This window comes from Podospora pseudopauciseta, chromosome 6, assembly GCF_035222475.1.
Source record: "Podospora pseudopauciseta strain CBS 411.78 chromosome 6, whole genome shotgun sequence".
Classification (NCBI taxonomy): Eukaryota; Fungi; Ascomycota; class Sordariomycetes; order Sordariales; family Podosporaceae; genus Podospora; species Podospora pseudopauciseta.
In genome coordinates this window covers 2,140,613-2,155,537 of record NC_085895.1, presented here as the reverse complement: position 1 = coordinate 2,155,537, position 14,925 = coordinate 2,140,613, and the positions used below count along the sequence as shown (strand labels likewise).

The following is a 14,925-nucleotide window of genomic DNA, read 5'->3' as shown; positions in this document are numbered from 1 at the left end:
GACGGGGGACAACGTGCACGTGACTCTGCAGGGGTACCTGCATTCGATTGGTGGAGATGCCACAGCAGGGAGAAGGCCTGCAGGATTCTGGGTTAGGGTTTTTGGCTTTTCAGTTACGATTTTGTATATCAAGGCGACCTTGGTATATTTGACTGGCTTCCTAAGAAGTGTATCCTCCATGGTAGAGATGAAATAAAGGGCAGTGTAAGGCTGCGCGAACATCATGTATAAGTACCTATGTGCTTCAGATCGACAAAAAATTGACGAACTACTATCTCCCATGCTGGTTGAGATGCCATAGATGACTTTGGATAACACAGCTGGAATACTTCGTGTCTATGTGAAAGAAGCCTTATTGCTTGGTTTGAGGGTTCACAGCTTAACAAGAACCCGCTTCACTTCCCGCACAAAATACTTGAACTTGATCATATATTCTTCCCTTCTGCCTCACACAACTCTCTCAAGATATTGTGTCTGCACTACTCCCCCTCCCTAAATAAATACAAGTGGTATATACACCAACCATCCCCCCCACCTCTCCCATCCCCCTCTATCTACACCATCCCGGCTATAGTAATAATCCAACTCCCCCCCTCTCGCTTTCTTGGCTCTTTCTCATCTCGCTATTCTAACAAGCATCAAAACCACACACAGCAACAGACAACCTTTCTGATCATCTGTCTCTTCTATCAGAGACCACACACACACACACACCATTATTGTCTCCGGTGTCATCGTCCATTACCTCCTCCTTGGTCTGCCCATCTGTGGTGATGAGCTGGCGTTGCTGAGCTGAAACGAGGGGCATCGAGCAAAGGTGTGTTGTCTGTCTGACGACCAAACCACCCCCGTCGGAAAAGGGAGAAGCGAGAGACAACAGAAAAAAAAAAGAAAGAAACATAAACATTATCAGCGGCCAAAACTGGCTCGGGGGTTTCTCCCCTTCCCAATCCTATACCATGCTGCCATTTCCCCAAACCACGACAACCCTTGACCAATACCAAAAAAATTTGCCGCTCCTTATGAACCCAAAAAAAAACAAAAAAAAAAAAACACATGTGTTATCCCCATCCATCAAGACGTAAACTGAACAGCGAAAAGAAAAAACAGGGGAGCGCGAAGAAAAATCAATCTTCCCTCCCATCCGTAATACCCCTGGTGTATCCAAGCAAACCCATTTCCCTGGTTATGGTGCTATAAAAGTCGAAGCAGACGGGAATCCACCCTCATAAAATCGTGTCGTAGAGAATGAAAAGAACAGAAAGTATGCGAGCCAGCCAAAAGAGGGCCGGCAGTGCGGGCAAAGAGGCATGTACAATCGTGGTCTGGTGATATTCGGAACCATTCGGATTGGGTATCAAAAAGGTGAATAGGTTGGTGAATGTCCAGGTAATTTTTCGGGATAGTCTATTCCAAAGGTGTCTAATCGGAGATTTTGTTCATGGCTCTTTACCGCCCTTGCGGTCCTCGGCGTCTCCTTCGTACAAGTGTTTTAACCCCGATATTGGCCAAGAGTCAGAGGTGGAGTGAAGGATGACCAGCCAAAACGCGACCAGGTTGACCAGGTGGTGTAATGTGTAGGCGTAAGAGATTCCATACACGGCAGCATAGATGGCAATGCCGAACAGCAGAATGCTCGTGAGGTGCTTCATCCGACCGGTGACCGGAGGAACCATCTTGCCCGTGGTCAAGGTCTCCACAAGGACGATGAATGGCATGATGGACAATACATTGTGGTGCGAGGTGAAGGGCGTGAGCCAATGAACAGCCAGGTTGTGTATCCAGACCACGAGCGTTGGCAGGTTGATGGGAAGGATCCAGAGCATGAGGATGAGAATCGAATGGACGTAGTTGTAAAAGCTTGAGTTGGCTGCTGACTGGAGTTCCTGGGCGATTCGCTGCGCGCGTACTGTGGTTGTCAGTTGGACCAGGCAGGCAACCAGATAGGCAAACTGGTACGGGATGGCTGTAGACACGAGGAATAACAAGACGGCTGTCGTGATCATTCTGCGCCTGGGTGATGACGGCAGAAACCCGGCGCCTCCTTGTTTCTTGCGTTCATCATTGCGAACCCACGCAGGGCGGAATGCCAACAGGTTGAAGAGGCTGCTCAACAAGTGCGTGAGGGCAAGTGTGATGTAGTTGAAGACGGTGCACACTCCGACGCATATTATTCCAATCACGGGAATCAAGAACAGAAACATCGGGTCCTGAGTACCGATCAGATAGTCGTTGAGGTGGAAATCGACCAGCGAAGATGTGCTCTTGTTCCAATGCCAGAAGCTTGCGCTGCCAGCTGGGTTCGGGTTGGCCGTGGCCACGGTCAACATGGTGAGCGATGCAAGCATCAACGGAATGGACTGCCTGAGGCAAAGATCCAAGCTTTCTGTGAAGGTGATGAACACACCCGTGGTATCGTAGACGCGGAACTGTTTGCGCAACACGAGAGCCACCACGAGCAGCGGGAACGCAGCAAAGACGGTACGGTAGCGCATATACAGCTTGCCGAGACTACCACTGAAATCCACCTCAAGCTCAACCTCAATGCTGGAATCGCAAGTAGGATCGGTCCAAAACTGAAAGCTCAGTCCATCCTCGCTGGCGGACCTCTTGGCAAGGGGCGGAGGGACGTAGGGAGCAACACCGTGAAGGCTGATCGGCGCATCGCGTACATTGACAAAATACTTCGACTCAAACGGCTCCACCAGATACTGCCTCACCATCGGGGCGAAGAGCTCCTCTTTGTTGCCACATGAGTGGCTGCTCAGGCGCAAGTTGTAGGCTAACAAGCTCGACTGCAAGGATGGCACCTTGGTTTCCGTCACCATCGGTCGTGCAGCAGGCATGGTGAACTTCAAGCCCGAGGTGAGCAGACGTTGAAGGCCGATCTGTGCCGTTTGGTGTGACTGCGACTGCTCGCTGAACTCAGCAATCACGAAACCTTGGGTGGGATTCGTTGCCTTCTCCACCACTGCAATGAACTGTTGTTCAGCAATGTCGTCCAGGTCGTACTCGAGGTAGTAGAAGGGCAGAACCTGCTTCTCTAGGTCCCTATAGAATGGAAAGGTGGTTGTCTTGTTTGATCCAGGGAGTGGAATGACATCTGGGGCAGCATTTCGGCAAGCCAGCCGGGTAGTTCCTGCAGTACCTTTGGAAAGGTCGATTTGGCTTGGAAATCCTGCCCCGGTTTGGCCCGGTTGCGATGGGACAACGCTGCAAAACATGACTTCGAGCTTCCCGTTCTCGCCAGGCTGGTCGAGCTTGATATCGGTCATCAAAGTAAAGCGCTTGACTTCGGGAGGCCCGGGAGGTGGGATGGTCATGAGGTGGGCGCGAACCCTGCCAGTGGTTCCCAATTGCCGCAAAACTAACCGCTCCCCCTGAGCAATGATGGTGTCAGAATTGTCCTCCACGGTAAGCAAAGTCGTCGGGTCTGATCGAGGCGCCGTCTTCTCAGCAACAGTTTCCATGCCGGTAAGCAGCCGCTTTTTGAAGACGCGCATTCTCTCCGCCCTCGGTTTCGTTTGGGATGCCCTGTGCACATCGGAGAGGTCAAATAGCGTCCGAACCAACACCTTGCGGAATTGGTCGCACCACAGAATCGCCTGATGATCCATGCTCGTCCATACTGTGGGAATGGTCGATGTGAAGACAGTGAATCCATGCGTGTCCGGAACCAACGACTCGACGCTCGCATAATCCGAAGGGACCACGGTATCGAGTCCTCCGCCCGCGATCGAAACAAGCGTCACATGCCAGAGGGGATTGTTGTTGGCCCACTGTTGCGAGTAGGCATGCCTCCAATAATCGTTGATGTCTTTGTATGCCTTGACAATCTGGCTGTCAAAGGACACAGGCGGCCGGGCGTGAGGCGCCGACATGGTGATGATGGTGTTGATCGAGTTCGTTTGGTAGTTGGGCATGATGAGCATTGTCCGCGCAACAATTCCTCCCATAGAGTGGCCCAGCACTATCACCGAGGTCGGGTCGGGAAGATCAGGGTTTCGGTCGGAAACGCGCGGATCGAGGTAGAGCGAGAGGATGTAGCGAATCGCCTCATTGAGGTATTCGGCCTGGTCGAGGAGGGTCTGCCCGTGGAACGCCGTGATATCTTCATTGAAATCGACGGTGAAGAAGTCGAGGCTTCTGATGCCGGCGTTGTATGTCTCGGGGTCATGCTGCAGGACATCGTGGAAGTAGTTTGCTGCCTCAGAGGCAATGGGTCGGACTTGCTTGTAGCTCCCGGCATTGCCAGGAATGAAGAGAACGGGGACTCCTCGTACCTGCGCGCAGTTGCGTTAGCAGTGGATTAGCAAAGGTGCTTGGCATACATATACCAAGACATATGATGGGGGATCCGAACCCTTGTGTCATGGTCAATTCCCTGTTCGCGATACATGTACAGCGAATATTTGCTTGCGAGACGGGTGTGTTCCGTGTCGAACTCGTTGAGCTTGGCGTATGACGGGCGCAAGTAAGACATTCGACAGCCCTTTGGATCAATTTGTCGTGTTACCGACGAGTGAACCACCGTCAGCAGCAAGGCGATACCGGTGATGGATGCGACAAGCGCAAGAAGGCCAATTGCCCACGGGCTTCGCCATCGCTGATGCCGGACGGCAAACATGGCCTCGTGCGCCTTTTCCATCTCTCTCTTCTTTGCATGTGACCCATTCGCGGTCGGTATCAGGCCGAGTGGAGAGGGGGTTGTTGGGCGCGTCGGCGATGGGGGCTTCTCTAGTGAGCCATTCCTGGTCTCGGTAGGCTTCCAATTGATGCTGGTTGACCTCCGACTGATCGAGGACGAAGTTCGCGGGTCAGCGCTGCTGCGACGTTGGTGGTGATGGCTGGCGGTGCTGTCTGGGCTAGTTGAGGTGGAAGGCTGTGCGGCGGCCTGTGGCCTCAGGGCGGATTGATTGGACGAACTGACATGAGGAACCTCGACGTGCAGAGTGTCACCGTCTTCGGAGGATCCTGATGAGTGCCTCGTCATCCCAGCAGGGTCGGTTGGCGGACGACTCCTGCCTTTGGGGATGTGCGTTATGGCAGGTTGCGCTTCTCGATGCGGTGCGGTCCTTGGCAGCTCGAGGTCAAGGGAGACGGAGGCGGGAGGGAACGGACTTTGACGGGGCGCGACAGCGACAGCGACAAAACGCTGGGCATGAATCGGCGCTGGCAGACTTTTTTTCGTTTTGGTGGGGACGGTAGTTAGAGCCGGACAGAGGCTGGGCATCTACTCGTAATAGTATCACCAAGCTGCTTGTTCCCTATCACCGTCGAGCCTCTGAACTGGCAAGATTAAAGAAAAAAAACAAAATTGATGTGAAAACCACGAGCTCTGGGTGGTCGATGCAGGTTCGATTCGGGGAGCCCACCCTTGAATCCCAGCGCTAGGCTGTGGCAGGCTAGCAGGTGCACAGCGCTGCAGCCCGCTATTGGCCGCCTATGGCTTGGAAACAAGCGTTCCGACCAGCCTCCAAACGGGCCGAGATGATTCGACGCAGGTGCCGCAGTGGCTTTTTTTGGATGGGGAATTTCCACCTCAGGTTGATAGCAACCCTCCACTCCAGCACTGTCTTCTCTTCGAGTCCGAATATTGGAATACCCTGTGAATACAGATATGGATATCGCATAGGGCGTATGATGATCCTCAGCAGCGGTGGGGTCCAAGGCAGAGGTCGCACGGCGGATGAAACCAACAATAACGCGAGAACCCTTGATAAAGGGTGTTCAGGGTGTGAGAGAGCAACGAGGGGATCCCAGATTCCTCCGGATCGGCACAAAACGTTTTCGGTGCCAGGATTCAGGTGACGTCTGTGACATCTACTGCGTGTTTTTGTTTGACGGTATGGCGAACGAGCGACTTTGTCTCAGGCGACAGAATAAACGAGTGCTTCCTGATTCCGTCCAAGAAGAAGAGAAACCTGAAGCTGGGGGTGGTGAGGCTGGGATGGGCGGAATCTGCGGAATATAAGCTCCAGAGCGGCAGTGGGCGGCAAGCTGTTGCAACCCAGCTCTCCAAAGCTGGGAATTATTTCCCTCCTGCAGCATGCACCACCTCACACCTGTTGCTTTATTGACCGGGACTTTTTTCAGGTCGTCGCGAGGTGGCTGGCTTGCGGCAATCCGGTGGGCCTCGCTGGTTTACATGGCCATCCTCCTGGTTACATGTCTCTATACCGAGATCAGGTGAGGTGAGATACAAAGTCCAGTTGCTGGCGATGCGCCCAGGCGAGCCATACGCAATCCTTCCGACATAGGAACCAACAGAAAAAGGCAGCTGTGTTTCTCACATGGACGATCCTCAGGATTTTCAACTTCTGCAACAGCGGCTGGTCCCAGGAAAGGCGGAACTCTGCACCGAAAACCGACAAAAATGTTGGCAGCATGTGGGTCAACAGCTCCTACAGTATGCATCTTGCGTGGACGAAGCACATGTGCTGGTGGTGGCCCTTTTCTTCTTATCGCGACAGTCTTTGGCTGTTAGAAACCTTGGTTCTGGACATGTCTTGACAAGTTGACAGGGTTCAATTCCTGGAAACGGGCTGGAGTGATTTCGCTTTTTGCTGCAATCCTCCCTTCAAAATGTTGATATGCCGAGCTGCTCAATTGGCTACCACAGCGGCCAAGCATAACGTCATCTGGAAATAACCGACCTGCATTAAAGGCTACGGATTGGGATGCCGTTGTTACCTTGTGCCGAGAACGGTCTTTTACAGAAGAACATCTACAGATGTGCCAAATCAGGCCGTGCTGACGAGAGAGGAGAGTCGTTTCTGCATGGTTTTTCTGTCGTGTTGCGTAACATCTGGACCCTTGAATCTTTTGGGCTGTTCAAAACGTCGAGAAAAGCTTAAAGTTTTAGCGCTATATTCCTTCAAGAAAGCTTCCAGCAAATGCCCAGGCAGGAGATCCGACGTGGCACGGCTAACGTCCAAGCAATGTGGCAGTTCGTGGGGGTTTACGGTGTAGTACTCATGGCATTGTAACATTGGCGGTATTGACCGTGTGTTCTGGTAGGGGGCGTTACACGACAGCTGACATGAGCTAGCCCCTAGATTTCTTAACCCGTCGATACTCCGTATTTTCATCAGGTCGCTTTCAATGGGCGTAGGAATAGGCAGTGAGCGATATGAGTGTTCTTACTTGGGCGAAATGCTTTTCAAAGCTGTGGCTTGAGTTTTGTCAGTGAGCTAGCTTCTGTCGGCGGGGTAGGTAAGCTTCCAGTGAAGCTGGAGGGGCGCCTACCTTAATTTATTAGTGCGCGTGTCACCACAGGCAGGAACGCGTCGCGTCCTCCTTTCTCGAGTTTAATTGATTTTCCTGGTGTAACGCACCAAGAGTAACACACCCTCTCTCTCACTCTCTCTCCCTCACACACACACACATCAGCGCCAATATGAGATGACCTGATACCTATCCCAACTGGGCCGTATTTGTGAGACAATAACCGACGTTGTTGAGGGCGGGAGGGTATCATCACATACTATGGCATCCAATGTCACCATCAAGGCCATCGACTCGAGTGCAGTCCACCAGATCCAAGCTGGTCAGGTTATTGTCGATTTGTGCTCTGTAGCCAAAGAGCTCGTGGAGAACAGTGTGGATGCCGGGGCAACCACCATCGGTACGAATAAATATCTTCAGATATGTTCAGACCTGTTCCAGTAAAGGATGCTAATCATGCTGCAGAGGTACGGTTCAAAAACCAAGGTCTTGACTCCATCGAGGTCCAAGACAATGGAGCCGGAATTGCACCACACAACTACGAATCAGTCGCCCTAAAGCATTACACGTCCAAGCTCTCAACATATGATGATCTCTCCACACTTCAGACGTTTGGCTTCCGTGGGGAGGCATTGTCCTCCCTCTGCGCACTATCCAAATTCTCTGTTATAACTTGCACCAAGGAGCAGGTCCCTCGCGCTGCGAAGCTCGAGTTCGAGATGTCTGGGAAGCTTAAGAGCACCAGCGTTCTTTCGGGCCAGCGTGGTACTTCTGTAATTGTAGAGGACCTCTTCCGCAACCTCCCAGTACGCCGTCGTGAGCTGGAGAGAAACATCAAGAGGGAATGGGGCAAGGTTATCAGCCTGCTCAACCAATATGCCTGCATCCAAACAGGCGTCAAGTTCACCGTTTCCCAGCAGCCCACCAAAGGGAAGAGGATGGTTCTGTTCTCGACCAAGGGTAATCCCACAACACGCGAGAATATCATCAATGTGTTTGGTGTCAAGACGATGAATGCTTTGATCACAATGGATCTCAAGCTGCAGCTCACACCTACCGCCGGTCCTCTCGTGAAGGGTAAAGCTAGAGCTGACGGGAGCAATACCGATGTTAGGGTGCTCGGGTATGTCTCCCGGCCGACACCTGGTGAAGGCCGACAAACACCAGATCGTCAAATGTTCTACGTCAATGGGCGGCCTTGCGGTCTACCCCAGTTTGTCAAGGTTTTCAACGAGGTGTATCGCTCCTACAATGCTTCACAGTTGCCTTTCATCTTTGCAGACATTCAACTCGACACTCATCTTTACGATGTCAATGTCAGTCCAGACAAGCGCACCATCTTGCTCCACGACCAAGGTCAAATGCTTGACAATCTGCGGGAGTCCTTGATTGAACTCTTCGAGACGCAGGATGTCACCATTCCGACATCCCAAGCCCAAGGGCTGAGGCAGACGCCGTTTAAGAAACCGACGCTTGTTCGCTCACAGACACCGGTCTCTGTTGCTTCTGTAAGCAACAGGAGGACAGCCACACTGTCACATCAATCGTCCGAATCAGACTCACCGATTACACAGAGACGAGCGTCGGTCGATGATCAGGATGAAGAGGAAGAGAAAACTTCTGAGACGGCCGAGAAACCAGAGAAAGACGAGACAGAGGTCCCAATGGAAGATGCAGAAGACGAGCCACCACAGTCTTCAATTCCGGCGATTCCGCCACCGTCGCAACTTGCAGCTCCACGATCTAGTCCCATCGCTCCAGCTCGGTTTAAACGGTCAACTCAAGAAGTGGCTACGATCACCATAGGCGACTCCACCGTGACGAGCGTGATCAGGAGTCCCCTGAAACGATCAAGAATTGAGGAGCCTTCCAGGCCTTCCCAAAAGCTTGGCGCTGCTAAGGCCAGGAAGAAGACCGCACCTGTGCCATCCTTTGGCGGACGTCTCACTCAAATGTTTTCTGCTGCGGCGAGTAGTAAGGGAGGCTCGACAGAAGATCTCGAGATTACTACAGAAGAGGTGGACATTGAGGATGAGGAAATTGAGGTGGATGAGGAAGCTTCGGAAGCCGCTGGATCGGCAGAGGGCCAGGACGATGACAACGAAGAGTCCCTGTTTGTGTCTCAAGGAGAGGATAATGATGTAGACATGGAAGAACCTGAGATGCCTCGTTCCTCTCACGAAGAAAGGGAGGAGGAGGAGGAGGAGGAGGAGGAGGAGGAGGAGGAGGAGCTCCGGGCTGACAATGAAGGGAATGAGGAGATGCCTTCAGAAGCAGACAGCCCAAGAGCCTCTGTCGAGCAAGACGAATGCTGTGACCATGACTCAGCCGACGACGAGTACATCGACGAGGAAGAAAAGAAGGCACAAGAAGAAAAGAAAGTACAAGCCCTTATCGACGCCGCCCAGGCCACCGCTGCTGAAGCATCAGAAGAAAGCGAAAAGCGCTCCCAGATGCTCCTCAAAGGCCGTCCAAAGCGGAAAGACATGACCCTCAACCTCATCCACAGGGTCAGAACCAACGAAATGCAGATTAGCCAGCAAATCATCTCCCTTTCAAACCACCTCCCACCCCAGAAAAGCAAACCACCTCCCTCCCAAGACGACGACGGCTTAGACGCAGCCAACCCCGAAGAGAAACTCTCCCTAAAAATCACCAAAACCGACTTTGCCAAAATGAAAATCATCGGCCAATTCAACCTAGGCTTCATCCTCGCCGTCCGGGAGGGTTCCTCCTCCCCCTCAGACGACGACGACGAGCTCTTCATAATCGACCAACACGCCTCGGACGAGAAATATAACTTTGAGCGCCTCCAATCCACCACCACGGTCCAATCCCAGCGTCTTGTCCAGCCCAAACCCTTGACTCTGACCGCCCTAGAAGAGGAGATAATCCTTGAGAACCTCGTCTCTCTCGAGCGCAACGGGTTTGTGGTATCAGTCGACACGTCTGGGGACTCCCCGGTGGGATCGAGGTGTCAACTCGTCACTCTACCTTTGTCGAGGGAGACAACGTTTGATTTGACGGATTTGGAGGAGTTGATCTTTTTGCTGGGGGATAACCCGAGCAGTTCGGCTACGACGATCCCGAGACCGTCAAAGGTGAGGAAGATGTTTGCCATGAGGGCTTGCAGGAGTAGTATCATGATTGGGAGGGCGTTGTCGGGGAGGCAGATGGAGAGGGTGGTGAGGAATATGGGGGGGATGGAGAAGCCGTGGAATTGTCCGCATGGGAGGCCGACGATGAGGCATTTGTGTGGGTTGGGGGGAGCATTTGAGGGGAGGACGTGGCAGGAGGGGGGGAAGGTGGATTGGAGGGTGTTTTTGAGGGGGGGGAAGGGGAAACAAAGGGCTGGGTGATGGAAGGGTCTGGACTGGATAGGGGTGTAAGGGCTTACTGAGGAAAATAGATGGTAACGTATGTTGTATCATTGAGAACAAATCTAAACAGGCATGTATTTTGTGTATGTTTACAGCCATGGAAAGCATTTTCAGATTCAACAGAAATCCTCCGGAAATCCCTATGAAAGCAACCCAACTTGCCATGTCACCGTGACAAAACCATCAAAAATGCCCCCAAGACTCGAAATAAATCAACAGCAACACCGTCCAATAGGTTACGGTGGGGCGGAAGATGGGATTAACCTAACGTTGGGGGGTATACTGAGTTTGTGGCTATCCATTTGTCTCGGTTGGTCTAATAGTTGATAGTGATAAGGAAGGGAAGTCGTGTGGGTTGTTAGAGGGGATTATTGATCTGGACAGTTATAGTTGGAAGATTGGAAGTTGTGTGGACTAGGCTGGGGAGGGTTGGAGGGATCTAGGGCTGGGGTAAATACGAGTTAGACTTGGGGGTGGAATTTTGAGCTTTTAGATTAGGGGGAAATGGGCGGTTTATTACTGGAATTGGAATGGGGAAAATCTATAGGGCCAACTAGGAGACATTTTGTTCAAGCTAGGACAAGTCTTGATCAAGAACCTAGACAACTCTTACCGAAAGCTTGGTAGATAACCACCTATCTAGATTTGCAAAAGGGGGACTGGCCAAGAGGAATTAGGAAGATGATATGTCTCAAGGCCAAAAGCTCTGATGAGGATGTGGCGTTGCAGCTGACCAAAGGTAGGTGGGCAGTCCTCTCATATCTCTATTGCAAAACTCATATACCTCCTCCTGCACACCCACACACATCTAGTCACGGCGAATTATAGAAAGACTGCCAGGGAGTTCAACGCTGTCTCTGGTGGCTTACCACGGTAATACATCCGGACCCGGGATCCCAAACCTGTCCTTCAATGTACTCGTTGCTGTTGAGTTTGTTTCTCGTCTTTCAGGTGGACACTCCGCCTCGAAGCGCCACCAGAGAGCCGCCAGTCATCAGCTTGATGCGATGGGGGCTGTACTTGCGCTGGCACTGGTAGGTACGGTTTGATTGGGATGATATTTTAGGGGCCAGTTGACGCCGGTTCGAGGGCTGTCGTAATATTCCTGCGGACTCCCATATTTCTATGGGAAGATCCTGTACGGATATAAAAGTAAGCTCGCGACACCTCAAGTCAGCAGCGTTCGCGAACGAGAAGGCGCCTGGTCCAGAAGTATTGCAGCCGTGGTGCAATCTCGTGACTCCCTGGACCAGACCCGGTCAGGCAATCTTTGCGGGTTGTCTCTTGTGAGATCGTGCGTGGCGGTTTTTTATAGTACATGGCTGTTGGCTTCCCGCGGATCTGCTACATATAGTAATTAGGTGAACCGGGCATATTGATGGGACGCCTGGCAGCGCTCGCGAGCGAACGGGGCGGCGTGAGAGAATGGTTTCCTGGCCTGGTCGTAACAAGCCGTGAGCTTATCTTGTACCACCTGCGAGCGAGCGATCCTCGTGGATCCGTACTGTGCCAGTTGCTTCTCCAGAGGAGTACCGAGCTCGCTGCCCTTGATTGGATGCTGGTCGTTGTCTGCAACGGCACGGTGTGATGCTTGAAGGCAGAGCGGGCATGGAGGATAGAGCCGGTGAGCTGGCAAAGCTGGCAGAGGCCTGAAGAGGGTTTGCAATAGAGTCGATGGCTGAGAAGAATAATAGGCCGTCAAGAGTTTCCATACAGCAGCGCTTGCAAACGACAATCTTAAAACTCAAGCTCGGACGAAATTCACTATAACACCCTCCCAATATCTAAACATAGCCATCTCATATCTACCTCAGCATAGCACGAGAAAGTTTATAAAGATAATGCATCTATTTAATCATCTAACTACGTCTTGTAAACAAGACAACAAGGGTATTATCAACCCAGAAACATTCCCCTAAACTCTATCCATGCCCCAAACTCTATATAAAATAGTGAAAAGTACAAAACCCCCCAACGTAACGCTGCAACGAAAAACTCCATACCTCATCCTACCTCCCCCATCTTCCATTATTAGGTGGCAGGGATACCAAAACACAAGAATTTCCTCCGCTGTCCAACTCATCCAATCTTCCATTAACCCCCCTTCAAGTCACAGAGACGACACCGCGGAAACCAGAACGCAAGGATTTCCTCCCCCGTATCGTCCAAAGCCCACAAAAACACCCCCATCCTCCCCCTAAAATAACCTCAAATTCGTCCTCTGCTGAATCCTCGTCCCGTTCAACATAGCCCTACTCTTCTTACTCCGTCCCTGCAGCCTCCTAAAAGCCTCCTGAATATGCCTCGGCTCAACTGGCGTCCTCCCCTCACTAGGCGGATCAAACAACCCCCCACCCAACCCCCCCATCTTCCTCTTCTTCGCCGCATTCCCCGCCGCCTGCTCCCCCCCTCCCGTCCTCTCCCTATGCTGGTCCTCATTCTCCTTGATCTTCAACGCCTCCTCCGTCAGCGTCTGCACCATCTCAAACGTCAAAAACCCCAAGATATCCACAATATCATCACTCGGCTTGCTATCCGTCACGATCCCGAAACCCGCCCATTCCCTAAATCTCTTTCCTTTGCGGTACGTAAACGATGCTTGGCGAAACTCAGACCAGGTGACGTATTCCTCTCGCGTCATGGCCTTGGTCCGCTCGTCTGCCTTGCGGAGGCGCTGGAGGGTGATGTGGTTCATTTCCTCTTCCTCCTCGTCTTCTTCGTCTTCTCTCTCTGGGACTTCGACGGCGAAATAAGACGATGGTTCCCAGGGGAGGCCGACTTTGGCTTTCTTGTTCTTTTTGGCCGTGTCGTCGACTGGCCCGCCGGGAACTACACCACCGACGGGGTCTTCACCCGCACCAAGATCACCCTCTCCTCCCTTGTCGTCGGAATCCTTGACGTTTTTGCGGACGTCTTTCCAGGAGAGGAATGTCCGCAGACGGGAAACCTTTGGGGCGTCATCACGGATTTGGAAAATCAGGTCATTAATAGTGATCGCGCGGGCGCCGCGGCGGGCGGCGAGTTCGGTGCAGTTGCGGAGCTGGGACGGTGGTTAGTTCGGACGGGAGAAACATTGAATGGACACAAACTCACAATCTCAATAACCTGCTGCCTCACGATATCCTCGATAATCCCCGTCGTCTCGGCCGATGGCTCGCCCGTCTCACCAGAGACGTACATCATCTTGGTAACAATGTCAGCAATCCAGTCGCTGGGATCAATTTCGACCTCAAAAGCAACCTCCTCCCTCTCCCCCTCCCGTCCAGTCCCCCCTTCTTTCCCCTTCCCCGTTTCCATCGGATCAGGTCGAGTGAGGAAATCCTTGAGCATAAACGCAGCCGGGTCAAGGTTAAGCGGGATCAAATTGGCAGTGCCTTCCTCATTCTGCTCAAGGTCGTAGCCACTAAGGTCAAGTGGTTGGCCATTCATCATGACCTCGTCAAACAGCGCGGGGTTTCCCTTGAAGACGTTGTTACGACTGGCAATGGCTTCTTTGACTGCAGAGCGCGGGACGTCAATGACAGGGGGCGCGGAGTCATCGACAGTAGTACTACCAGTAGCAGCTCCGGGCTGCGGTGGCGGCACAGGAGTGTATCCGATTGAATAACTCGGGGACGGGGTGAAGAAGTGTGGCCTCTGAAACACTTTCTTGAATTTGGCGCACCGCGGATTGACGAGCCTGACGGGATAGAGCTCGTGAAGGGAGGCTTGAAAGTACATGGTGGTGTCATCTTCCTGTTGCTGTCGAGTCGGGGGGGTCGCCCCCTTCATGAACTGGCCATCATTCTGCTGCTGGACCTGCTCATTTCCTCGATGGGGGGCAAAATCACGAGGTTGCTCTGACTGAAGCATCGGAATGGCTCGCAACTGCTGCGGCTCTGGCTCGGGTTGCCTTTCAGGCTCAGGCTGCTTCTCAAGCTGTGGCTGCACCTCGGGTACTTGACGAGGCGGCACTGGTTGAAGTTGATGGGCTGTATATAACTCTGGGGTTTCTTTGGGCAGCATCTGTCGTGGCATGACCTCTGGCTGCGCCCCTTGTGCCTGTGGTGACAGCTGCGACTCTGACACAGGATGCAGCAAGATTTCTTGGAGTGTCGACTCCGGCTGTGAGACTGGCAATTCTTGTTTCGAGATCTCGGGTTCCTTGACTGTTTGCTGCAAATCAGAGTGTGGTGGTGTGCCTTGAGTTTCGACTCTGATGGTTGCTCCTGAAAAGTCGCAGAAATGGCTGCGGGCTGCGACTCTGGTGCAGGTGATCTCTCTTGAGTTCTCAGCTCTGGCTGCAAGGAAGATAGCTCTGGCAGTAACCCCGATGGGT

The 14,925-nt window shown here is 52.5% G+C and overlaps 3 protein-coding genes across 3 annotated transcripts; 1 reads left to right on the top strand and 2 right to left on the bottom strand.

Annotated features, from left to right (window-relative positions):
- Positions 1-420: 420 nt before the first annotated feature.
- BST1 (GPI inositol deacylase) lies at positions 421-6,368 on the bottom strand. Its single transcript, XM_062913996.1, has 2 exons — positions 4,364-6,368; positions 421-4,283 (listed from the first exon to the last, which is right to left on the bottom strand). The coding sequence occupies exons 1-2, from the start codon at positions 5,231-5,233 to the stop codon at positions 1,440-1,442; spliced, it is 3,714 nt and encodes a 1,237-aa protein (XP_062762943.1). The 5' UTR covers positions 5,234-6,368; the 3' UTR covers positions 421-1,439.
- Positions 6,369-7,398: 1,030 nt separating this feature from the next.
- Positions 7,399-10,586, top strand: PMS1 (ATP-binding mismatch repair protein; the record flags this gene model as incomplete). Its single annotated transcript, XM_062913997.1, has 2 exons — positions 7,399-7,627; positions 7,693-10,586. Exons 1-2 carry the CDS (start codon positions 7,489-7,491, stop codon positions 10,584-10,586), a joined length of 3,033 nt encoding a protein of 1,010 aa, XP_062762942.1. The 5' UTR covers positions 7,399-7,488.
- A 2,218-nt stretch (positions 10,587-12,804) lies between these two features.
- Positions 12,805-14,624, bottom strand: SPT3 (Transcription initiation protein spt3; the record flags this gene model as incomplete). Its single annotated transcript, XM_062913998.1, has 2 exons — positions 12,805-13,647; positions 13,701-14,624. The coding sequence occupies 2 exons, from the start codon at positions 14,622-14,624 to the stop codon at positions 12,805-12,807; spliced, it is 1,767 nt and encodes a 588-aa protein (XP_062762941.1).
- Between the last annotated feature and the right edge of the window lie 301 nt (positions 14,625-14,925).

Excerpts from the sequence above, each read along its gene's own strand:
- BST1 (XM_062913996.1), bottom strand. The coding sequence starts at position 5,233 with ATGCCCAGCCTCTGTCCGGCTCTAACTACCGTCCCCACCAAAACGAAA. Across the intron at positions 4,284-4,363 it reads GAATTGACCATGACACAAGG|GTACGAGGAGTCCCCGTTCT; the intron begins GTTCGGATCCCC and ends AACTGCGCGCAG.